The following is a 26,362-nucleotide window of genomic DNA, read 5'->3' as shown; positions in this document are numbered from 1 at the left end:
GTATAAATGATCATAATTATTATGATTATTTAGGTTAATAGTGTGAAATTATGCAGATTTTTTTAAACAATTGCTTTGTCAAGGTCTAAACTCTACTCTTTAATTGTTACATCGATAGGTGGAAGCCATCAAAAGAATTGTTGAGTATGTTGCTCAACTGAAAAAGAGTTGGGAAAGGACATGGTAAGAATTTTAGAGTTTGTATTCATTGTTGAATAATACGAGTATAGTTTTTTGTTTTTCCTGTGCATTTTTAAAGGAAAAATAAATCTTGTTTCTTAAGCTAGTATCTTTTAGTTGGTGGTCTTTTCAGGTATGTGGCACTTATTAGAAGCTTCTCCATGAGAAAGGAGCTATATGAACATGATAGAGTTTGTAATATGTAGTTTATATTTTGAAGATTTATAATTTCTTGTTTTTCTTGTCCTATGTATCTATCTAGTTCATTAGGATTCTCCAATGTGTCTTGTTACTTTATACTTTAAAGTTTATATATTGAAGATTTATGAAACAATCTTAGTTAAATGAAAGATATTTAAACTATTTATGTTATTATATATTATATAAATGTTGACTTGCTGAGTAAATTAGTTAATATATTAATTAAGTAAAAAAATAATATAATTTGGTATGTGTAATTTGTATTAAAAAAATATTACAAAAAAATAGTGTTTTGTAACTAAAGAAAAAAAATGTTACAAAATCAAATTACATTTTGTAACAAAATTTCATGATAGAAAAAAATATATTGTCACAAAAAATATTTTGAAGATCAAATTTTGTTATCACTTTTGTAACGACTTTTGGTTTTTGTATTCGAAAATTTTGTTACAAAATATTACTTTGAATTGTAACAGTTTCATTTTTTGTTACAAAAATTTTTTGTAACGGGACATACTACAACGGCCCTTTTTTTCTTACAAAATCCTTTTGTTTCAAAATTTCAATTTTTTGCAACAATTTTTTTATTACAAATATTGTTTTTTCTTGTAGTGAATCCTAGCACTTCCAATAGATAATCAAAGTTTATAAATAGACTAAACCATAAATGGCAACTGACTAAAGATCTTCAGTCTAACTAACATTTCCCTTTCCAAATCCTGCGAACCTCCCAACTGCCATCAGTAGTTTGATATTGTAAACACAATTATATCAACAAGAAAATGCACAAATAGGAAGAAGATATAACATTTACACAATTAACAAGTATTATGCAGTCAATTAGACATTCCAAACAATTCACATATAATGCATATGATGTATGCTTGTCTTAGTGACTGATGAGTCTCATCTTTCGGTTATAAAGTCAACCCGACAAGTCCTGATAGCTAACCATTGGATTGTCCTTCTGTCGTGCATCCCCAACTCGAGTTATACTCAATCATAATCATCAATACATATTCACAACACTCACACTGGTGTTTATCCACAAGGGCGAGCTCATCCGAAACTTTCACAGTGTCAGGCCACACTTACGACATAGGGTCAGTAGAGTATCGAGTCTCCACCTGGAACACGTGGTGGCTAGCCACTGCTTTCACCTAGAAAAATTCGTACCTCGGATAGTGAAAGTGCAGCATTCACATTTCATTCAATAAGCATATATGCAATCATACTCAGCCATAATTCAATAATAGCTCAGCCATAATTCGGCAATAACTAAGCCATTTAGCTCATAATACAATCCATAACCAACCAATTTATCAACAATTATAGCCCTTCATCTCATGGCATATAAAGCACTTCCACCACCATCCTCCGTATCTCATATGATCATTTTTTATCATCATTAATCATTAATTCTCCCCTTACTTGATCCACAAGTTACCAGATTTCCTAACTCCTTCCTATTGCTAGACATATCACAAGGATTTAGGACATAAGGGGTGAGAACGGAGGCTTAGAAGTCTGAAATTTAGCTTTGAAAACTCAAAAATCAACTTTTGGGTGAAAACGGGGTCATGCGTGTGCATCGCCCATGCGCACGCGTGGAAAACAAAAAGGTTATAGTGACACGTACGCGTCATCCATGCACACGCGTGGATGGAAGAAAAGTAAAGTGATGCCTGTGCGTCAGCCACGCGTATGTGTGGATGCGCTTTGTGCTCCTCGCGTAGCTCCAGCACAATACCCACGCAACTCTTGGGAATGTTGGATGGGCACTTGAATCAGTGCATCGACGGTACGCGTCGGCCAAGCGCACGCGTAGGGGAGTGAAAATTTGAAAGTGACGCGTGCGCGTCGGACACGCGTACGCGTGGAAGTACGATCTGCTAAAAATTTTACTAAGTTAAAAAGCTGTAGAATTACAATTTCAAACTCCAATCTTTCGACAGTCATAACTTCTTCGTTTCAAATCATTTTTCGTTCGTTCTTTAAACGGCATAAACATACTGGATCTAATTTTATTTCTAAACAAGTTTGATACAAATCGGGGATCCGGAGACCAAGTTATACCCCGTCAAAGTAGACCCAAAAACCACATTTTCATACAAAACCACAAGGTTCCATTTTCAAAACAAATCAATTTCAACCCTTTTCAAAACCAACCAAAACATACCAAAAATCAACCTCAAGCCTCCTCAACTCATATGTTAACATTTTTATCAAATTCACAACCTATCAACCCACCATTTTAACCACTCTCAATCAAATACCTCAATTTCAAACACAATATCATATCATATGTCTTTCCTCATCCCAATTTCCATTAATACCCTTCTCATCAACCATTAATACATACAATCAATATCATCCTCCCCATCAACATGATTTCACCTACAATTCAATCTCAACCAGTCATTAAACATATATCAAAACATGCATATTCCTCATACATCATACCATCACAACATCAAAAATCCACTAATCACATACAGAACAAACAATTCATCTCAACCAATCAACAACATCAATAGTCAAAATCCTATCTTATGGGCCTCTAGCCTAAGTTTTCACACCACATTATATTTTAGATATGAAAAACCGAAACCATACCTTAGCCGCTTTCCCGCCTAACCTGGAACACCTCCAAATCACTTTTCCACAAGCTCTCAAAGCTTCAACACCTCCAAGAACAGATTTTTAGCACACAAAAGTTTATTCTAAGCTCTCCAAGACCTCAATCAAGCTTCAATATTCACATACACACTACCTAAGCCACAATTATCACATCCAAACACAATAACTCAATATCCAAATATCATAAACCAATAAATTTCACTAGGGTTAAGAATCTTACCATACCCAAAGATGAAGGAGATAATATTAAGCCTCTCCTTCAAGCTAGTTGGATCCTATAACATCAAAGAGCCCAAAATCTCAATACTTTTTACTCAAAATTCGAATTTAAGGGCTGAGAAAATTGAACTAAAATCGTGGCTTACCTCAAGAACAAAGTAGTGGGTTTTATAGAGCTCTTCGCGGTGAACGCGTGGCCGCAAACGATGCAGAAATTGGAGCTCCGGGTAAAAAATTATAGTGGTTTGAAGATCAAGTGAGAGTTAGAACTTTGTAAGATTGTTCTTCCCCTATTTTCCTTGCATTTCAGCGTGTTTGGGGTTTAAGGGAGGAGAGAGAGTGCTGTTTTAGGATTTTAGGTTGATCTTGGTTGGGCCAAGGGTCCAATATGGGTCTGGTTGGCCCGGTTTGGCGCGTTCGATTCAATCTTGGGCCGATTTTCTTAAAATTGGTATCAAAATTCTCGTTTTAATTTTATCTGTCATATTAAGTCATAAAAATTGCATTTTTAATTCTCCAAAAAAATTTCTAATTTATGGATTAATTAGTTATTAATTAATCGGGTTTTACAAGCCACATGTTATAAATTCACTATGTTACCTCTGTTGTTTGTAATGAACTTAGTTTTGGGCCTAAGGATGGTGCATCTTTGGTATCTTATGTTTCAAATATGTCATTAGTCATTAATCCCCAATTTATGCATCCTTATTAATTGTAGAAGGTGTATATTAAAGCTTATTATGCGGTGCATGTTAATGTCTCTTTGTTAGCCCATATCTACTATAATATCATGTATTTTATTACTTTGGTTGCTATGAACTAATATGGACTAATATTGTTATACTCTCCTAAAATGAACCGGTCAACATTTCAACTTGAAGTCACTGAGTTTATGCTTCAATTTTGACATGAAGTTGGGTTAAAAAATATTTTTTTTAAAAGGCGCATGATTATCTGGAGATGTCAATTTCATTAAACTGCATGACAAGCAAGGAAGATACATTTCTTAGCAGCTTCTACTTTTATGTAGGCTGATAGAAATATAAAGTGTGATACAAAAAAATAATTAATCCAACTTAGATTGACCATATTGTCCCTCTAGAATATTTTTGTGGTGATATGTTGCTTTATGTGACAAAGTAAAAATGAAATACAGCTGAAATAATTAGAGTTTTTCACAACTTATGTCTTTGGAGAAGTTGTTAAATTAGTTTCAGATATTGCGATTACTAGCAAACAAGACATAATGACAGATGTATTCCTTTATATGATTACATTTTCACAATATGTATATATGCACTTTACACCTTGAGTTTATCGCTTCTAATATAGCTGAACTAATCTCCCTCCATCTTTTATAACACTTAACCCTTAGTTTAATAGTAACTGGACTTCTTTTATAAGCGGATAAATTCTAACAGTATACGTTAGTTAGTTATAACGGTGAAAGGCTTATGTTTTTATTCAAAACTTTTCACAAAAACTAATTATATTCATGAGATCCAAGATGTTCCATGAATGTTAATCTGGTCCATTTGGACAGACTTGCAAGGAGAAAATATGGAAAAAGGGGAATATTTGTTAAACTAATTATCAATTTTCATGTGTTGCGCAAAAGTGACATAGGATATTCATTTCAAAGTTCACACTCAATAAAAAGATGGAAAAAGTATTTTTGTAAAGCTTATTATTACTAGTGAGAAAATTTTGTTCTACACATTTCAAACTATCTTCCGTAAAGTTTAACAAATAACTAAGACAAATTGGTGAAAGAAGTAAAACACCTTTGCAAATCCAAATCTTGCCTACTCTAGAATAAATGGCACAAATTCCACGTCACCAAGTCTAAAAACATTACACGGACAAAGAGCACATGTCAATAAGCCATCAATGTCATTGGCACTGAGGATCAATGCCTTTGCTTGATCTTTAAAGTCACTTAATACCTTTTCAATATGCAATTCACATCCTCCTATTAACACTCATTTGTTTGTAAATGGGAAACATTTAACATTTTTTTCATTAAAATATAAATTGAGAAGCTCTCTCAAGAAAGCCATACTTTCCATGGATATGGCAATGATTCATCTCCATTATGTATATCATGGAAACCATCAAAGACTACATCCGCAGAGCTATTATAAATCAAGCATTTCACTTTACATTCTCTGCCAGCACTAATGACATTTTTGGCACCTAAACAAAATATCAAATCAAAATAAGTCAACTTCCAACAAAAAATACAAAAATTGCATCATAATAAGAAATTTACCAATGCCAATAAATGGAAAAATGTACCTTGCACTATAAGAGTATATCAACTATAGAAGTCATTTGGATTCAAGCCAGCAACATCCATATAAAAGACAACCGAAGTACCTTCGAGAACTACAGAATTTGCATTTCCATAGCTGTTAACAATATAATATATCTGAATTAGCTCTTTATTTATTTTCGTATATATTGGAACCATGAATGCAAAATGATGAATTCTTCGAATATGCATATTTATACGAGTAAAGTAGTTCAATATGGCAGCAATTATCTTCTTTGCTTATAAGTAAAGAAACAAACTAGATGTATCAGAATGCATCACGAAAAATCTTTTTTCTTTTGTTATCAGTGTTTCATAGCAACTCATGAATTACCAAGTAAAGCATTCGCTATAGAGATATACAATCACCTAACTCTTCTCAATAGTTTCTTAAGTCATAAGAGATAAATAAATATTGCACAAGATGAAATGTACGTACAAGAAGCAAGTTTTGAGACACCACTTCCAAAGATTCAATTAAAGTGAATCACAAAACCAACCCTTCATGATATATAATTGTCTAACCACCACCTCTTGAGTTAGAGGATTAATTGGTTCTGAAGGAAAAGTGATGCTTTCTGATAATTAGAAACATTGTCCAAAATAGGTCATGTTAATGGACATGTTGACAGACTTATTTTTACATTGCTTATGCTCATCACTAATGTCTTGAATTTATATTTAGTGTCAAACGGAAAATTTAATTTAAGATTTTCAAATTGATTTCAAAGGACGGATCCAGGGGAAAAGCATAGGAATTGGCTCCCCTACTTTTTTTTAACAAAAGTTAACAATTGTAGTATTTAAAATTATTATATATTATATAATAATTTTATTTTTTTATGAAGCATGTAATATTTAATTTATTATTCTGAGAAATAATTACTATGAAAAATTTCTACTATTTCAAGTTAAAATGAACTTGTCATTAAGAAATGACCATAAAAATGTATTCAACTTAATCTCAACTTTGTAATAAACCAAGTACCCGAAAAACAAGATAGCTACACCCATCTTATCCTCTCATGTGGTTTTGTTAGTTTGCTAATAACCAAAGAGAAGTTAACGAATGAGAATGAAAGACATCATCAATGTTAAACAAAATAAAAAAGATAGTTATAATAATGACATATTTGAATGTACCTCATGAATACATGTTCCAAATTTATAATCACTTGAAAAAAATTTTAACAATTGGTAGACAACTTAACAATTAAAGAGTAGAAAAACTGTTATACATCATGAATACATAGGTCAAAAAGTGTAGTTCTAATACTCTTAACAGAGAAACTCTTCTCTATTTTATAATTATTATTATCGAACTCTTAACGCATGCTTATTTATTTTAGTTAGTGCTTCATTTTCAGTTGAATAATAATAGAGAAGAGTTTCTCTAATTTTCGGGTTACTGATATATTTTTTAGTTTTTAATAATATATTCTTTTTTTTTATCAAGCATTGGCTAATGTTGGTTACATTTAGTTCCTATTTTTTTAAGAAAGTTTACTTCTTCATCTATGATAATATATACCAGTTTGTTAAGGCATAGTGTTTGACGCAATGTTGAATGGAAAGTCAAATGCATTTAAACCCTCAACATAAACGAAAAATTTATTTTTGCAGACCATTTTAACCATCCACATCAACTCAGCACACATGATGCATATGATTGTGCAAGAAACACAAACATCAATTCCACTTTAAGTGAACAATAGGACGCTACAAAATCTCCTCCAGGTAACAGACTCAAAGGATGTATTTCGAAACATTTTCATGTCAGTAAGCAAAATTTGTATTCATCATATCATAACTGATTCAATCTTTTGCATTTAGCAGAGCTCCAACCGACAACTGGCCAGCAACAGTCGATGATAATACTGGGTGAAATATTGAACAGTACCACCCCCAATGTTTCCACTTCAGGTTTGTGCTTAACAAATAAATTCTATCATCAGCATTCTTTTGGTTCTTATGCTATCTATCATGAAAGACTTGTGAATCTAATTTTGAAGCTTTAATAACATAAATTGTGTCAGTATAACCATTTAACTTCAAATTATGAACTTAGTTTATTTTTATATATAATAATAGAGTGGCCTTAACTTGTCATTCAACGATGTGCATGATTTAGTTCGATAGAACTTTCTACTAAGTAGTTTAATAGATATAATTTTCAATATAATAGCATATAATAATACATATATATTTGAATGAGTATACATTTCAATAGATATACTTCATAAGTCGTTGCAGTTACAATGTAACTAAAATAATTATTCCTGACTATATATAATTAACGAATAAAGGATTCAGATCTGCGTGATGCTTGAAAAGATAAATTATTTACACCATATAGTGAATTTTAATAACTTTTGTATTACTTAGAGATTGATTATGTAATATATAAATTAACATATACAAGAATACTTAGGCCAAAAAGTGCAATTCGAATAGTCTTAACATATGTACATTCTATAATTTGAATATTTGTAACTAAAATTTTTTATAATTATTATCAGTGTACTTTTAACGCATGCTTATTTATTTTAATTAGTGCTTCATTTTCAATTGAATAATGATAGATAACAGTTTTTTATTTCTTAATTTTTTTACTACTATATATTTTTTTTAAAAATTGGGTTTTTTTTATCAAGCACTAACTAATTAATTTTTCTTTTTAGCAGTTTTTTGGGATATTGGATATCCCAACTTTACATGCCAATACTGCAAAGCTCTATTCTGGTATGAAGATCACATGAAAAAATATTACAATCTTAAATTTCCAAAGTTCACCTTATGCTGTCGACAACGTCAAGTTCAACTTCCTATGATGTAAGAACCTCATGAGTCATTAAGGAAGAATTTCTTTGATAGTAATAAAAAAGCAAAATATTTTCGATCGAATAGTAGGAGCTACAATAGCATGTTTGTTTTCACATCATTTGGAGGCAAGATAGAAAGGTCGATTCATCAAAGTCGTAGGCCCCTAACCTTCATTGCACGGCCAAAACTATCATTTGATGGGGAGCTTGCTTCCACCAGAAAAGAGGAATAGCAAAATTTGTACAATTATATATATATGATACTAAAAATGAGATACAAAATAGAATTGCTGTTGTAAGGTAATTTCCATACAATTTGATTAAATGCTTGAATAGAGCAACTTCTATGTATAAAAAAATTCCAATAAACAATCATATTAACCTACTTTTTGGCTGTTATTTTTAGCTTAAGGGATCAATTGAACAAGTTTCACACGGATATTGTTTCTATTATCAAGACTATGTTGGACAACCATAATGTGCTTGCAAAGTCTTTCCGACTTGCCCGTGATGCATTTGCAACCAACACTACAACTTCTGTTTGCCTTTGACTCATAGGAAAAAGAGGAAAAGATAGAAGGAGATATAATTTGCCTTTGGTTTCTGAGGTTGCTGCCTTAATTGTTAATGATTTTGACGGATATTGATGAGCGGATAATTTGTACGCTTTTTTGCATTGTTTTTAGTATGTTTTTAGTAGATTTAGTTAGTTTTTAATATATTTTTATTAGTTTTTAGCTAAAATTCACTTTTCTGGACTTTACTATGAGTTTGTGTGTTTTTCTGTGATTTCAGGTATTTTCTGGCTGAAATTGAGGGACCTGAGCAAAAATCTGATTCAGAGACTGAAAAGGACTGCAGATGCTGTTGGATTCTGACCTCCCTGCACTCGAAGTGAATTTTCTGGAGCTACAGAAGCCCAATTAGCGCGCTCTCAACGGCGTTGGAAAGTAGACATCCTGGGCTTTCCAACAATGTATAATAGTCCATACTTTGTCCGAGATTTGATGGCCCAAACCGGCGTTCCAAATCAGCTCAAGAATGCCCGGCGTTAAACGCCGGAACTGGCACAAGAATGGGAGTTAAACGCCCAAACTGGCACAAAAGCTGGCGTTTAACTCCAAGAAGAGTCTCTACACGAAAATGCTTCAATGCTCAGCCCAAGCACACACCAAGTGGGCCCAGAAGTGGATTTTTATGTCATTTACTCACCTTTGTAATTCTTAAGCTACTAGTTCCCTATAAATAGGACCTTTTTCTATTGTATTTGATATCTTGGTAGCTATCTTCGAGTTTTATGCTATCTTAGATCTGGGGGCTGGCCTCACGGCCATGCCTAGACCTTGTTTTTATGTATTTTCAACGGTGGAGTTTCTACACACCATAGATTAAGGTGTGGAGCTCTGCTGTACCTCAAGTATTAATGCAATTACTATTGTTCTTCTATTCAATTCAGCTTGTTCTTATTCCAAGATATTCATTCGCACTCAAGAACTTGATGAATGTGATGATTATGTGATGCTCATCATCATTCTCACTTATGAACGCGTGCCTGACAACCACTCCCGTTCTACAAGCAAACAAGGCTTGAATATTTATCTCTTGGATTCTTTAATCGGAATCTTCGTGGTATAAGCTAGAATTGATGGCGGCATTCAAGAGAATCCAGAAGGTCTAAACCTTGTATGTGGTATTCTGAGTAGGATTCAATGATTGAATGACTGTGACGAGCTTCAAACTCGCGATTGTGGGGTGTTAGTGACAGAAGCAAAAGAATCACTAGATTCTATTCCGACATGATCGAGAACCGACAGCTGGATAGCCGTGCCGTGACAGGGTGCGTTGAACATTTCCACTGAGAGGACGGGACTGTAGCCATTGACAACGGTGATGACAACGGTGATGCCCAACATACAGCTTGCCATGGAAAGAGTAAGAAGGATGGATGAAGACAGTAGGAAAGCAGAGACGGAAGGGACAAAGCATCTCCATTCGCTTATCTGAAGTTCTCACCAATGAATTGCATAAGTATCTCTATCCTTTTCTTTATGTTATTCATAAATCATTCATAACCATTTGAGTCTGCCTGACTGAGATTTACAAGATGACCATAGCTTGCTTCATACCAACAATCTCCGTGGGATCGACCCTTACTCGCGTAAGGTTTATTACTTGGACGACCCAGTGCACTTGCTGGTTAGTTGTGCGAAGTTGTGTTTATGCCATGGTATTGAGCACCAAGTCTTTGGGGCCATTACTAGGGATTATTTGAGTTGTGAAAAGTAGTGATCACAATTTCGTGCACCAAGTTTTTGGCGCTGTTGCCGAGGATTGTTTCGAGTATGGACAACTGACGGTTCATCTTGTTACTTAGATTAGGTATTTTTCTTCAGAGTTCTTAAGAATGAATTCTAGTGTTTCAAGGTGATGTTCTTATCATCACCAAAGCTGATTGATTCTCATCAATTTAGCTCTTGAATGCAATGTCCTGCTAAAGCTTGGCTAGCCATGTCTAATTTCTTTAGACTGAAGCTTTAGACTAACATTGCATGATTCCTGGAATTCTCATTAAGAATTTTGATATCTTTATTTTCTTCTTCCACTTAATTTTCGAAAAATCCAAAAAAATTTACAAAATCATAAAAACCAAAAAAATATTGTATGTTTCTTGTTGAGTCTAGTGTCTCATTTTAAGTTTGGTGTCAATTGCATGTTTCTGTTCTTCTTGCATTTTTTCGAATTCATGCATGTGTCTTCATTAATCTTCAAGATGTTCTTGATGATTTCATTGCTCTGATCTTTAAATTCTCTTGACTTGAGTGTTTTGTGTTTCTCATGTGCATTCTCATTTTGTTAGTGTCAGTAGTATACAAACTGCTAAGTTTGGTGTCTTGCATGCATTGTTTATTTGATTTTAGTTGTATTTTGATTATTCCTCATTATTAAAAATCCAAAAATATTTTTAATTTGTGTCTTTTCAAGTCAATAATACAGAGAATTGAAGATTCAGAACATACAGCAGAGGAATTATACAGAAAAAGCTGGGCGTTCAAAACGCCCAGTGAAGAAGGCAAACTAGCGTTTAAACGCCAGCCAGGGTGCCTGGCTGGGCGTTTAACACCCAAAAGGGTAGTGCTTTGGGCGTTAAACGCCAGAATGTGCACCATTCTGGGCGTTTAACGCCAGGATGGCACAAGAGGGATATTCTGTTTCTAATTCAAATTTTTTTTCAAGTTTCAAAATTTTCAAAATCATATCTTTTCAAATCATCTTTCAATCAAATCTTTTTCAAAATCAATTTCTTTCCATTTTCAAAATACTTGCTATCAATTAATGATTTGATTCAACATTTCAAGTATGTTGCCTTTTCTGTTGAGAAAGGTTTAATGTTTGAATCATATCTTTTCTTGTTAGCCAAGTCATTAATTTTTAAAATCAAATCTTTTTAAATTGTTTTTCAAATCATATCTTCTCAATCAATTTTTAAATCCATAACTTTTCAATCATATCTTCTTAATCAGATCCTTTTCAAAATAGTTTTCAATCATATCTTTTGATTTCTAATTTCAAATCTTTTCAAAAATCACCTAATTTCTTTTCCACTCTTAATTTTCGAAATCAATTAGTGTTTTTCAAAATGTTTTTTAAAATCTTTTACTTAATTTTCGAAAATTTCTTCCCCTCTTCTCACATCCTTCTATTTATGGACTAACACTATTCCTCTATGGACAATTTGAACTCCATCTCTCTTGATAAGTTCGAATTCTTCTACTTCTTTCTTCTATTTTTCTTTGCCTCTGACACCTCAAGGAATCTCTATACTGTGACATAGAGGATTTCATATTTTCTTGTTCTCTTCTCTTTCATATGAGCAGGAGCAAAGACAAAAGCATTCTTGTTGAGGCTGACCCTGAACCTGAAAGGACCTTGAAGCGAAAGCTAAGAGAAGCTAAGGCACAACTCTCTGTAGAGGACCTAACAGAAATCTTCAAACAAGAAGAACCCATGGCAGCCGAAAACAACAACAATGCCAACAATGCAAGGAAGGTGCTGGGTGACTTTACTGCACCTACTCCCGACTTCTATGGGAGAAGCATCTCTATCCCTGCCATTGGAGCAAACAACTTTGAGCTTAAGCCTCAATTAGTTTCTCTAATGCAACAGAATTGCAAGTTTCATGGACTTCCATTGGAAGATCCTCATCAGTTTTTAGCTGAATTTTTGCAAATCTGTGACACTGTCAAGACTAATGGGGTTGACCCTGAAGTCTACAGACTTATGCTATTCCCTTTTACTGTAAGAGACAGAGCTAGGATATGGTTGGACTCACAACCTAAAGAAAGCCTGAACTCTTGGGAAAAGCTAGTCAATGCCTTCTTGGCAAAGTTCTTTCCACCTCAAAAATTGAGTAAGCTTAGAGTGGAAGTCCAAACCTTCAGACAGAAGGAAGGTGAATCCCTCTATGAAGCTTGGGAAAGATACAAAACAATGATCAGAAAGTGTCCTTCTGACATGCTTTCTGAATGGAGCATCATAGGTATTTTCTATGATGGTCTGTCTGAACTGTCCAAGATGTCTTTGGATAGCTCTGCTGGAGGATCTCTTCATTTGAAGAAGACGCCTACAGAAGCTCAAGAGAACTAATTGAAATGGTTGCAAATAACCAATTCATGTACACTTCTGAAAGGAATCCTGTGAACAATGGGACAAATCAGAAGAAAGGAGTTCTTGAGATTGATACTCTGAATGCCATATTGGCTCAGAATAAAATATTGACTCAGCAAGTCAATTTGATTTCTCAAAGTCTGTCTAAATGCACAAGGCAGTAGTAAGGATGCTTCATCTGAAGAAGAAGCTTATAATCCTGAGAACCCTTCAATGGAAGAGGTAAATTACATGGGAGAACCTTATGGAAACACCTATAACTCTTCATGGAGAAATCATCCAAATTTCTCTTGGAAGGATCAACAGAGACCTCAACAAGGTTTCAACAACAATAATGGTGGAAGAAACAGGTTTAGCAATGGCAAGCCTTTTCCATCATCTTCTCAGCAACAGACAGAGAGTTCTAAGCAGAGCCACTCTGACTTAGCAACCATGGTCTCTGATCTAATCAAAACCACTCAAAGTTTCATGACTGAAACAAGGTCCTCCATTAGGAATTTGGAGGCACAAGTGGGACAGCTGAGCAAGAGAATTACTGAACTCCCTCCTAGTACTCTTCCAAGCAATACAGAAGAAAATCCAAAAGGAGAGTGCAAGGCCATCAACATGGCCGAATTTGGAGAGGAGGAAGAGGCAGTGAACGCTACTGAGGAAGACCTCAATGGGCGTGCACTGACCTCCAATGAGTTCCCTAATGAGGAACCATGGGAATCTGAAGCTCACACTGAGACCATAGAGATTCCATTGAATTTACTTCTGCCATTCATGAGCTCTGATAAGTATTCTTCCTTTAAAGAGGATGAGTATGTCACTGAAGAGCAAGTTGCTAAATACCTTGGAGCAATCATGAAGCTAAATGATAAGTTATTTGGTAATGAGACTTGGGAGAACAAACCTCCTTTGCTCACCAAAGAACTGGATGACTTGTCTAGGCAGAGATTACCTCAAAAGAGACAAGATCCTGGAAAGTTTTCAATACCTTACACCATAGGCACCATGACCTTCAAGAAGGCTCTGTGTGACCTAGGGTCAAGTGTAAACCTCATGCCTCTCTGTAATGGAGAAGCTAGGGATCTTTGAGGTACAAGCTGCAAGAATCTCACTAGAGATGGCAGACAACTCAAGAAAACAAGCTTATGGACTTGTAGAGGATGTTTTGGTGAAGATTGAAGACCACTACATCCCTGCGGATTTCATAGTCCTAGAGACTGGGAAGTGCATGGATGAATCCATCATCCTTGGCAGACCCTTCCTAGCCACAGCAAAGGCTGTGATTGATGTTGACAGAGGAGAATTGATCATTCAAGTGAATGAAGAATCCTTTGTGTTTAAGGCTCAAGAATATCCCTCTGTCACCATGGAGAGGAAGCATGAAGAGCTTCTCTCAAAATAGAGTCAAACAGAGCCCCCACAGTCAAACTCTAAGTTTGGTGTTGGGAGGCCACAACCAAACTCTAAGTTTGGTGTTGAACCCCCACATTCAAACTCTAAGTTTGGTGTTGGGAGGTTCCAACATTGCTCTGAGCATCTCTGAGGCTCCATGAGAGCCCACTGTCAAGCTACTGACATTAAAAAAGTGCTTGTTGGGAGGCAACCCAATGTTATATTATTATATTCCTTTGTTATTTTATATTTTCTGTAGGTTAATGATCATGAGAAGTCACAAAATCAATTGAAAAAGCAAAAACAGAATGAAAAACAGAAAGAAGAACAGCACACCCTGGAGGAGAACTTGCTGGCGTTTAAACGCCAGTGAAGCAGCAAATGGGCGTTTAACGCCCAGTCTGGCACCATTCTGGGCGTTTAACGCCAGAAAGGGGCACCAGACTGGCGTTAAACGCCAGTAAAGGGCAAGAAGTTGGCGTTAAACGCCAGAAATGGGCACCAGCCCGGCGTTTAACGCCAGAATTGGCAAAAGGGTGCATTTTTGCACGCCACTTGGTGCAGGGTTGAATTTTCCTTGACACCTCAGGATCTGTGGACCCCACAGGATCTCCACCTACCCCACCACCCTCTCTCTTCTTCACTACTCACATCCATCCTTCATAAAACCCCACCTACCTCACCATTCAAAATTTAAACCACTTTCCCACCCAAACCCTCCCATAATGGCCGAACCCTACCCCTCTCTTCACCCCTATATAAACCCATCTTCACTCCTTCATTTTCACACAACCTAAACACTACTTCTCCCCTTTTGGCCGAATCACAAAGCTACCTCCATCTCCTCCATTTTTTCTTCTTCTACTCTCTTCTTTCTTCTTTTGCTCGAGGACGAGCAAACCTTTTAAGTTTGGTGTGGTAAAAGCATTGCTTTTTGTTTTTCCATAACCATTTATGGCATCCAAGGCCGGAGAAACCTCTAGAAAGAGGAAAGGGAAGGCAAAAGCTTTCACCTCTGAGTCATGGAAGATGGAGAGATTCATCTCAAGGGTGCATCAAGACCACTTCTATGAAGTTATGGCCTTGAAGAAGGTGATCCCCGAGGTCCCTTTCAAACTCAAAAAGAGTGAATATCCGGAGATCCGACATGAGATCCGAAGAAGAGGTTGGGAAGTTCTTACCAACCTCATTCAACAAGTCGGAATCTTAATGGTTCAAGAGTTCTATGCCAATGCAAGGATCACCAAGAACCATGATCAAAGTGTGAACCCAGACCCAAAGAATTGGCTTACAATGGTTCGGGGGAAATACTTAGATTTTAGTCCGGAAAATGAAAGGTTGGCATTCAACTTGCCCATGATGCAAGAAGATGAACACCCTTACACTAGAAGGGTCAACTTTGATCAAAGGTTGGACCAAGTCCTCACAGTCATTTGTGAAGAGGGTGCCCAATGGAAGAGAGATTCAAGAGGGAAGCCGGTTCAATTGAGAAGGCATGACCTCAAGCCCATGGCTAGGGGATGGTTGGAGTTTATCCAACGCTCAATCATTCCCACTAGCAACCGGTCCGAAGTTACTATAGACCGGGCCATCATGATTCATAGCATCATGATTGGAGAGGAAGTGGAAGTTTATGAGGTTATAGCCCAAGAACTCTATAAGGTGGCATACAAGTCCTTTACCTTGGCAAGGTTAGCCTTTCCTCATCTCATTTGTCACTTCTGTTATTCAGTTGGAGTTGACATAGAAGGAGACATTCTCATTGATGAGGACAAGCCCATCACTAAGAAAAGGATGGAGCAAACAAGAGATCCCACTCATCATGAAATCCCTGAAATACCTCAAGGAATGCACTTCCCTCCACAAAACTATTGGGAGCAAATCAACACCTCCCTAGGAGAATTGAGTTCCAACATGGGACAACTAAGGGTGGAGCACCAAGAACACTCCATTCTCCTCCATGAAATTAGAGAAGATCAAAGAATCATGAGAGAGGAGCAACAAAGGCAAGGAAGAGACATTGAGGAGCTCAAGCACTCCATAAGACCTTCAAGAGGAAGAACAAGCCGCCATCACTAAGGTGGACCCGTTCTTTAATCTCCTTGTTCTTTATTTTTCTGTTTTTCGAAAATTTATGCTTATGTTTATCTATGTTTGTGTCTTATGATCATTAGTATCTTAGTGTCTATGCCTTAAAGTTATGAATGTCCTATGAATCCATCACCTTTCTTGAATGAAAAATGTTCTTAATTGAAAAAGAGAAGAATTGCATGAATTTTGAATTTTATAACAGATTAATTATTTTGATATGGTGGCAATACTTTTGTTCTCTGAATGTATGCTTAAACAGTGCATATGTCTTTTGAATTTGTTGTTCATGAATGTTAAAATTATTGGCTCTTGAAAGAATGATGAAAAAGGAGACATGTTACTGAGGATCTGAAAAATCATAAAAATGATTCTTGAAGCAAGAAAAAGCAGTGAATACAAAAAAAAAGAGAAAAAGAACGAAAAAAAAAGAAAAAAAAGGGGGAGAAAGAGAAAAAGAAAGAAATAAAGTTGTGATCCAAGGCAAAAAGAGTGTGCTTAAGAACCCTGGACACCTCTAATTGGGGACTTTAGCAAAGCTGAGTCACAATCTGAAAAGGTTCACCCAATTATGTGTCTGTGGCATGTATGTATCCGGTGGTAATACTGGAAGACAGAGTGCTTTGGGCCACGGCCAAGACTCATAAAGTAGCTGTATTCAAGAATCATCATACTTAACTAGGAGAATCAATAACACTATCTAGATTCTGAGTTCCTAAAGAAGCCAATCATTCTGAATTTCCAAAGGATTAAGTGAGATGCCAAAACTGTTCAGAGGCAAAAAGTTAAAAGCCCCGCTCATCTAATTAATACTGATCGTCATAGATGTTTTTGGGATTCATTGCATATTCTCTTCTTTTTATCTTATTTGATTTTCAGTTGCTTGGGGACAAGCAATAATTTAAGTTTGGTGTTGTGATGAGCGGATAATTTGTACGCTTTTTGGCATTGTTTTTAGTATATTTTTAGTAGATTTAGTTAGTTTTTAATATATTTTTATTAGTTTTTAGCTAAAATTTACTTTTTTGGACTTTACTATGAGTTTGTGTGTTTTTCTGTGATTTCAGGTATTTTCTGGCTGAAATTGAGGGACCTGAGCAAAAATCTAATTCAGAGACTGAAAAGGACTGCAGATGCTGTTGGATTCTGACCTCCCTACACTCGAAGTGGATTTCTGGAGCTATAGAAGCCCAATTGGAGCGTTCTCAACGGCGTTGAAAAGTAGACATCCTGGGCTTTCCAGCAATGTATAATAATCCATACTTTGTCCGAGATTTGATGGCCCAAACCGGCGTTCCAAATCAGCTCAAGAAGGCCCGGCGTTAAACGCCGGAATTGGCACAAGAATGGGAGTTAAACGCCCAAACTGGCACAAAAGCTGGCGTTTAACTCCAAGAAGAGTCTCTACACGAAAATGCTTCAATGCTCAGTCCAAGCACACACCAAGTGGGCTCGGAAGTGGATTTTTATGTCATTTACTCACCTTTGTAATTCTTAAGCTACTAGTTCCCTATAAATAGGACCTTTTTCTATTGTATTTGATATCTTGGTAGCTATCTTCGAGTTTTATGCTATCTTAGATCTGGGGGCTGGCCTCACGGCCATGCCTAGATCTTATTCTTATGTATTTTCAACGGTGGAGTTTCTACACACCATAGATTAAGGTGTGGAGCTCTGCTGTACCTCAAGTATTAATGCAATTACTATTGTTCTTCTATTCAATTCAGCTTGTTCTTATTCCAAGATATTCATTCGCACTCAAGAACTTGATGAATGTGATGATTATGTGACGCTCATCATCATTCTCACTTATGAACGCGTGCCTGACAACCACTCCCGTTCTACAAGCAAACAAGGCTTGAATGTTTATCTCTTGGATTCTTTAATCAGAATCTTCGTGGTATAAGCTAGAATTGATGGCGGCATTCAAGAGAATCCGGAAGGTCTAAACCTTGTCTGTGGTATTCTGAGTAGGATTCAATGATTGAATGACTGTGACGAGCTTCAAACTCGCGATTGTGGGGCGTTAGTGACAGACGCAAAAGAATCACTAGATTCTATTCCGACATGATCGAGAACCGACAGCTGGATAGCCGTGCCGTGACAGGGTGCGTTGAACATTTCCACTGAGAGGACGAAACTGTAGCCATTGACAACGGTGATGCCCAACATACAGCTTGCCATGGAAAGGAGTAAGAAGGATTGGATGAAGACAGTAGGAAAGCAGAGAGACGGAAGGGACAAAGCATCTCCATTCGCTTATCTGAAGTTCTCACCAATGAATTGCATAAGTATCTCTATCCTTATCTTTATGTTTTATTCATAAATCATTCATAACCATTTGAGTCTGCCTGACTGAGATTTACAAGATGACCATAGCTTGCTTCATACCAACAATCTCCGTGGGATCGACCCTTACTCGCGTAAGGTTTATTACTTGGACGACCCAGTGCACTTGCTGGTTAGTTGTGCGAAGTTGTGTTTATACCATGGTATTGAGCACCAAGTCTTTGGGGCCATTACTAGGGATTATTTGAGTTGTGAAAAGTAGTGATCACAATTTCGTGCACCAGATATACACAAGAGTGAGATATAATTGTCAAAACTAAATCAGGGTCACTTCAAAGAATTATAAAGCTACACCCATCTTATCTAGCCTTATAATATCCTCTTCTATTCCCTTATGCTGAGGATGGATGGAGAGAAGATATTGTATTGAACAGAGTAAAGAAAAACTCGACAGATAAAGAGAAGCATGTGACAACGTGGGACTTTTTCACATTTTGAATCCAAGATCAACCTTCACCTATGGTATTCTTTTACATTCCCATCACTTATTCGAACAATTTTTAGTTGATACATTCTCGATGGTTGAAAGTGCTAGGTTGAAATATATTTACACCCACCAAAGCGACTACAGAGTTGAAATATACAATGGACTTCTAGATGTTTTTAATAGCGAGACTGATGCTGCGTCAAAAGGAAAGAGAATAATATTGCCAGTAACATTTACCGATGGGCCAAGATACATGATACAAAATTATCAAGACACCATGACAATATGTAGATGTGTCGGCTATCCAGATTTATTCATCACTTTCACCTGCAATCCGCAATAGGATGAAATACAATGGTACTGTGCTAAGCATAAACTCAAATTAAAAGACAGGCCAGACATGATTTGCAGACTACTCAAAATTAAATTAGAAAAGATGATTAAGGATCTTAGATACAACAAATTAATTGGCGCAATAAGAGTAGGTATGAAAGTTTCATAAATTTTTCGCAAATTTATTTTCACATTGGTTCAAATTGATTGATGATTCAAATTTACAAATGTTAACACCGTATAGGTTCTGTCTTTTTTCTTCAAGTATCTATACAATAGAATTCTAAAAGAGGGGACTCCCACACGCATATATATTACTATTCTTGCATGAATAAGATAAATATCTAATCCCTGTAGATATAAACAAAATCATTTGTGTTGAAATTCCAGATCCTGATGTTGACAATGAATATTAGGAAGCTTTGAAGAGTTTTATGCTTCATGGTCTATGTGGTATTAGCAAAAACCAAGTTCACCTTGCATGGAGGAACGATGTTGCATACGTCAAATCAAGTCACTATAGTTGTCGAAGATGGTCACCCTGTTTATAGGCGTCGAGATAATGGACGCATAGTGGAAGTGTCAGGAATTCATCTTGATAACAGGTACATCGTACCACATAATAGATTGTTGTTACTAAAATATTGTGCTCACATTAATGTTGAATGTTATAACCAGTCAAGATCTATCAAGTATTTTTTTTAAATATGTAAACAAGTGAAGTATTGTGTCACAACCTCTTTTTCCTCAAACTTAATTAGTGGCAAAGCAGGTGTAGAAGCTGATGAAGTGAAAATGTTTTACGATTGCCGATATATATCTCTTTGTGAAGCTGCTTGGAGGATATTTTTCTATGACATTCACTATAGAAATCCATTTGTTGAGAGGCTTAGCTTTCATCTGCCAAATTAACAACCTGTTCTATTTATAGATAATGAATCATTAGTTGAAGCTATTGTAAAGGCGATTGTTAAAGAGTCAATGTTCCTAGCTTGGTTCACAGCTAATAAAGAATATGATGAGGCTAGAGAATTAATTTATAATGAGTTTTCAAGCAAGTTTATTTGGAAATCCTCACCTCGAGCTTGGCAACCCAAGAAAACTCATCATGTGATTCGAAGGATGATCTACATTCCACCATCATCCGGTGAGTTATATCATTTAAGATTGTTGCTTAAATATTATAAAAGGACTAACAAGCTATGCAGATCTCCGAACTTACAATGGTGTCATCTACTCATCATTTCCAAATGCATGCTATGAACGTGGCTTGCTTGATGACGACAGAAAACATATTGATGCCATTCAAGAAGCAATTCATTGGAGCTCAGGTCATCATTTGAGAAGATTGTTTGTGATTCTATTGTGATCTAACTCAAAAGTGTGACTTGAAGCTATTTGGGGAAAAATAGCCATGCTATTAAGTGATGGAATTTTGCATGATCATAGAGTTATGTTTGGCTTATATGGTAAGAAAAGGATTGCAATAACTAACCTTTCAATTAAATTTGACATGTTTAAAATGTTGACAATATATTTTCCTATTATTTTTTTTATCTGCCATATGTTTTCATCTCCAATAATAAATAATATTTTTACTTTGTCATCATTTTAGATTTGATTCTTAGTGATAAAGAATTAAAGGAACTAACTTTAATTGAGATTGAGCAAATACTAAACAATAATGGGAAAAGCCTACGAGATTATCCTACGATGCCATTTCCATCACGAGATACCAACCATCTTAGAACGCAAAATAAAATGATATTTGATGAGTTAAATTATGATCGTGTCGTATTAGAAGGCCAACACAATGACTACCTCTCAAAATTAACTGCAGAGCAAAGGAAGGTATATGATAAGATCATCAATGCTACAGAAAGTCAACATAGACGTGTATTCTTTTTGTATGACCATGGAGGTACAGGAAAAACTTTCCTTTGGAAAAGTTTAGCTTCCGCACTAAGATCAAATGGACAAATAGTGTTAATTGTTGTATCTAGCGGCATTCCCTCTTTGTTGTTACCTGGAGGTCAGACTGCACATTCTAGACTTGCCAGACCATTAACTCTAGATGAGTTCTCTACTTGCAACATCAAGCAAGGAAGTCCATTAGCAGAATTAATTGTAATAGCTAAGCTAATTATTTGAGGCGAAGCTCCTATGATGAGCAAATTTTGCTTCGAAGCATTGGATAAGACAATGAGAGATTTGATGAGGTCCAATGATGATAAGAACCTACGATTGCCATTCGGAGGTAAAACAATTGTCTTCGGTAGGAATTTTAGGCAAATCTTGCCAATGATCCCAAAAGGAACAACACAAGACATCGTAAATGCGTCTTTAAACTCCTCATACCTATGGCAACATTATGAAATATTAAGGCTCACCGTAAACATGCGATTGCAATCTATGACTACAGATAGTCAAGTAGAAGATTTAAAGCAGTTTCCTAAATGTATTCTTCATGTTAGAAACGAAAAATCTAAAGGAACCTCTGATAGATGTAATATGACAAAAATATTGCCTGAATTCCATATCACTGATTATAATGATTATATTCAAGGAATTATTGAAGCAATATATCCTAATTAAATTGGTAACATGGCTAATGAAAGCCACTTAAAAGGTCAAGCAATTTTAGCTCCTACAATTAATGTCATAAATGAGGTGAATGATTACCTGACTGCATTGAACAACAATGAATGCAAGACGTATGTTGGTTCCAATACATGTGTTTTCGAGGGAGGTGTCAATGCAATTAAAGCCATCCACACACCGGAGTTTTTAGCAATAATTAGGTTCTTAGGGGTTCCAAATCATGAAATGAAGCTAAAGGTTGGTTGTCCTGTTATGCATATTAAAAACATTGATCACTCACCAGGGTTTTGCAATGGTACGCGGTTGATAATTACAATACTTGGAGAAAAAGTCATCAAGGCAAAATTGTTAAATTCCAAAAATTATGTCGATAAGGTCTTCATTCCAAGAATAACACTCACACCGTCAGATGTCAGGTTACCATTTAGATTCCAAAGGAGACAATTTTCTGTGATGCTTTCTTACGCAATGACAATAAACAAAAGTCAAAGACAATCCTTGGACCACGTGAGTTTGCTACTCAAAAAACCTATTTTCATACACAGGCAACTTTATGTTGCCATCTCAAGTGTGACAAATAAAAAAGGGTTGAAATTTCTAATTACTCATAATGAAAACACAGACAAGGTTGAGAATGTTGTCTATCCTGAAGTCTTTAGAAATATATGACAATGCATTCAACATCAGGTATTGTTTAAAGCTTTCATGATTTATATATACATGAATTTTTGCTCATAAAAAGCAATTTATTCCTTAGATCACATTGTTGTGACTTCATTGCCAATCACAATGCTACATTTCATCAACATTATTTTCTTATTGCAATTTATATCATAATGTGTAATTTTCTTATATTTAGCTCAATCTTACCGATCGAGCGAGAACATCAAAATCTTCAATTTTAAATACTTGAAATCTTGCCACGTGAGATATTAGATATCTTATCATCAAGGGATTAAGACTCATATTGTTCACTTAGGTAATCTTACTCAATCACAATCATCAGAATATATGCCATCTATTTTTTTCTATTATTCATATCATCAAAACATTACTAAGGGATAACAGAATAATATCAACTTCTTCATCTATCATTTTTTTCTTTATATAAATCGGTTCTTAGTGCTTTAGAATTTACATATAGTTTTCTAAATCATAATGGTGCTCTTCAATTTTCAACACCAAATAAAAAACCAAATACGTATTCACTTCATCTTATCATATACTGCATTTGTATTATCCACGCATAACGCGAGTGTCTTGCTAGTATATATATATATATATATATATATATATATATATATATATATATATATATATATATATATATATATATATATATAATTTACTTTTGATGCATTGTCACTGTAAAATAATTTTACACGTGCATTCAATTACGTTATACCAGTAAAAATAACTACTTTTTATATTGATTATGTAAATAATTACTTGTTTGACTGTGTAAAATATTTCACACTGTCAATACATCAAAATTTATATATATATAGAGAAAGAGAGAGAGAGAGATTCTTTAATTAATTATTAAAATAATTAAATTTGATATAAAATTAATCAATATCTTTTATGCATACTAAATACATCTCCATACAATAATTGGTTGGTGGATGAAAACTTTTTTAATTCATGTAACATGATTGGTTTAAAGTAAACAATAAAGAAAAATGAAATGATTTTTATATGTTTTGTTTTTATTTAAAAGAATTTATTGAAATGAATATGAATAGATATAAATAACAAAAATAATAGTACATATAAAAAGTTAGTTATTAAATCGGTTATTAAATATTTTAGCATATATTTTATATAAATAATAAAAAAGTAAATAAAAATATAAGAATTTAGATAAATAAAAAATAAATTTTTTTCCAAAAAGTTTAAAGAATTATAAAAAACTTCAAAAATATTTGGCATTTGAATAATAAATTTGCGAGAGAAATAAAATCCTCCAAAAGTTGTTTCTCTAATAAATCTTAAGAAACTGAGAGGATATAATAAGTGTGTGATGAATAATAGTGTGGTACCCAGTTGGCTGTGGAGAGCAGAGACGATATAATAATAGTAATAATAAATGAAAAAAGCGAAAGCTGGGTGAAGAAACAAAGCAAGTTATTCTGGAATTTTCCCTCCGAAGAAGAAGAAGAAGAAGAAGAAGAAGAGAAATTATGCTGCGGAAACTGGTGACGGTGCCGGGAAAGAAGAAACCGGGCACAGTGCCGGTTTATCTGAACGTGTACGATCTTACTCCCATTAACGGCTATGCCTATTGGCTTGGCCTCGGTGTCTATCACTCTGGTGTTCAAGGCAATCTCCTAACTAACCCTACCTTTGGCTTTCTTCTTTCTTCAATTTCTGTTTCCTAATTCTGTTTTTTCTGCGAGCAGTTCATGGAATTGAATATGGTTTCGGTGCGCACGAGCACGATACGACGGGGATCTTCGAGGTTCAGCCACGGCACTGCCCTGGCTTCACTTTCAGGAAATCGATATTCATAGGAACAACGGATCTGGGCCCCAAAGATGTTAGGGCTTTCATGGAGAAGCTTGCTCACCACTACTCTGGCAACACCTACCACCTCATCTCCAAGAATTGCAACCACTTTTGCAACGATGTTTGCCTCAAGTTAACCGGAAAATCTATCCCTAGATGGGTTAATCGACTTGCTAGACTCGGTAACCAACACACAATGCTTCTTGCATTTCATTTTCTGCTCGACTCATGATAATTCAAATCCTATGTTTCTCATTCTGGATTTCAGAGATATAGCTAAATGTGTTTTTTCCCATCTGCTTCGGGGGAGTGCATTCATGGTGTCAAAGTTTGCATGACCTAAAGGTCTAAAGTTCCATTTTTGTTTATCCAATAGAATGAATTTTAGCATAAGGCCAATGAAAGCTTATGTAAAATATTCACGCAAAATCCAAAAGAATTGTGTTAGAGATATAATTATTCATAAGGAAAATGGTTTTATGACAATACCATTATCCAGTCCCTAAAAGTTTAGGGTCTTTTTAATCTTCACATGTCAAAAGGGTAGTTTACCCTTCAGATTAACCTTTTCTTTCTCGTAGCTCTTACTTGAATCAACTCATTTGTTAATTGATTAATTCTCATAAATACTATGTTCTGATATGCACTTCTTGTGTGATTCATGTTTATATGCCCTATCTCCAAAAATTAATCTAGAAATCCTGAATACATGTGAGTGAGATTTTGATCTAAGAGGGCTTGTTGAAAGGATTTAGCATTTACGATCATGTTATGATTTTTAAATTGAAGGTCTTCTCTGCAACTGTGTTCTTCCTCCGGGGCTTAACGACACCAAGGTTCGACAAGTTACATCAGAAAAGGTTCAGGAAGGAGAGAAGAAGAAGATGAGGAGTCAATCAAGCAGGTACGAGGGTTCCTCCAATCCTCCATCAGTGCCACGAGGTTCGGCGATTAAAAGTAGTAGCCAAAGACATTGCCTTCCACCATCTTCGTCCCTGATTAGTGCTCCTTCGGGTTCAACCTTAACAGTAAAGTAAATCGATTGCAGCACTCAATTCAAAGTCTCTATGCCGTGAGGTTCGGTGATTAAAAGTAGTGGCCAAAGGCATTGCCTTCCGCCATCTTCATCTTTGATTAGTGCTCCTTCAGGTTCAATCTTAACAGTAAAGTAAATCTATTGCAGCACTCAATTCTTAAGTCTCTGGAATATGTAGGGCTTTAAGGAACTATGTGAAATGTGAGCAACCTAGGTTTGAACAGGGTAGGAAAATTGTTCATCTTGCTCTCCATCTTTCTGTTCTGCCATAGTGGCTATAGCTACTATGTAATGGTTGCTTTGTTTTGTCACTGTTATTTTTTAAATGCTTGCTTTCTTCAGTTCAGTGAATGAAGAGTTCCTTTATCTCTACATGTTTGTCCTATTGGGATTTGGATCTTCTAAAGTTTGAATTTCACTTTAGAGAGTAAAGTGTGATCTTCTACCCTTCAATAGTTTCTCTTTCATATTTATTTTTGGTCCCACCTATGAAATAAATGGTGAAAGATCATACTTAAATTTCCAAAGTGAAATTCAAACTGTAAGGATCCAAATCCGTCCTATTGATATTATTCTTAAATCACTCTACAGCAGGG

At 35.4% G+C, this 26,362-nt stretch overlaps 2 protein-coding genes and 1 long non-coding RNA gene across 3 annotated transcripts; 2 read left to right on the top strand and 1 right to left on the bottom strand.

Annotated features, from left to right (window-relative positions):
* Positions 1 to 1,444: 1,444 nt before the first annotated feature.
* Positions 1,445 to 3,552, bottom strand: LOC130955192 (uncharacterized). The gene is made up of 4 exons (XR_009076636.1): positions 3,387 to 3,552; positions 3,242 to 3,296; positions 2,998 to 3,154; positions 1,445 to 1,541 (listed from the first exon to the last, which is right to left on the bottom strand). It is a non-coding gene; the product is annotated as an uncharacterized LOC130955192 (long non-coding RNA).
* An 18,271-nt stretch (positions 3,553 to 21,823) lies between these two features.
* LOC130957450 (uncharacterized) lies at positions 21,824 to 22,216 on the top strand. Its single transcript, XM_057884308.1, has one exon. The coding sequence runs from the start codon at positions 21,824 to 21,826 to the stop codon at positions 22,214 to 22,216; it is 393 nt and encodes a 130-aa protein (XP_057740291.1).
* Positions 22,217 to 24,225: 2,009 nt separating this feature from the next.
* On the top strand, positions 24,226 to 26,138 carry LOC130958106 (deSI-like protein At4g17486). The gene is made up of 3 exons (XM_057885007.1): positions 24,226 to 24,544; positions 24,625 to 24,912; positions 25,520 to 26,138. Exons 1-3 carry the CDS (start codon positions 24,406 to 24,408, stop codon positions 25,765 to 25,767), a joined length of 675 nt encoding a protein of 224 aa, XP_057740990.1. The 5' UTR covers positions 24,226 to 24,405; the 3' UTR covers positions 25,768 to 26,138.
* Positions 26,139 to 26,362: the final 224 nt, after the last annotated feature.

This window comes from Arachis stenosperma, chromosome 10 (genome assembly GCF_014773155.1).
Source record: "Arachis stenosperma cultivar V10309 chromosome 10, arast.V10309.gnm1.PFL2, whole genome shotgun sequence".
Classification (NCBI taxonomy): Eukaryota; Viridiplantae; Streptophyta; class Magnoliopsida; order Fabales; family Fabaceae; genus Arachis; species Arachis stenosperma.
Note: the sequence above shows the minus strand (reverse complement) of the source record. Positions and strands in the feature narration are given on the sequence as shown.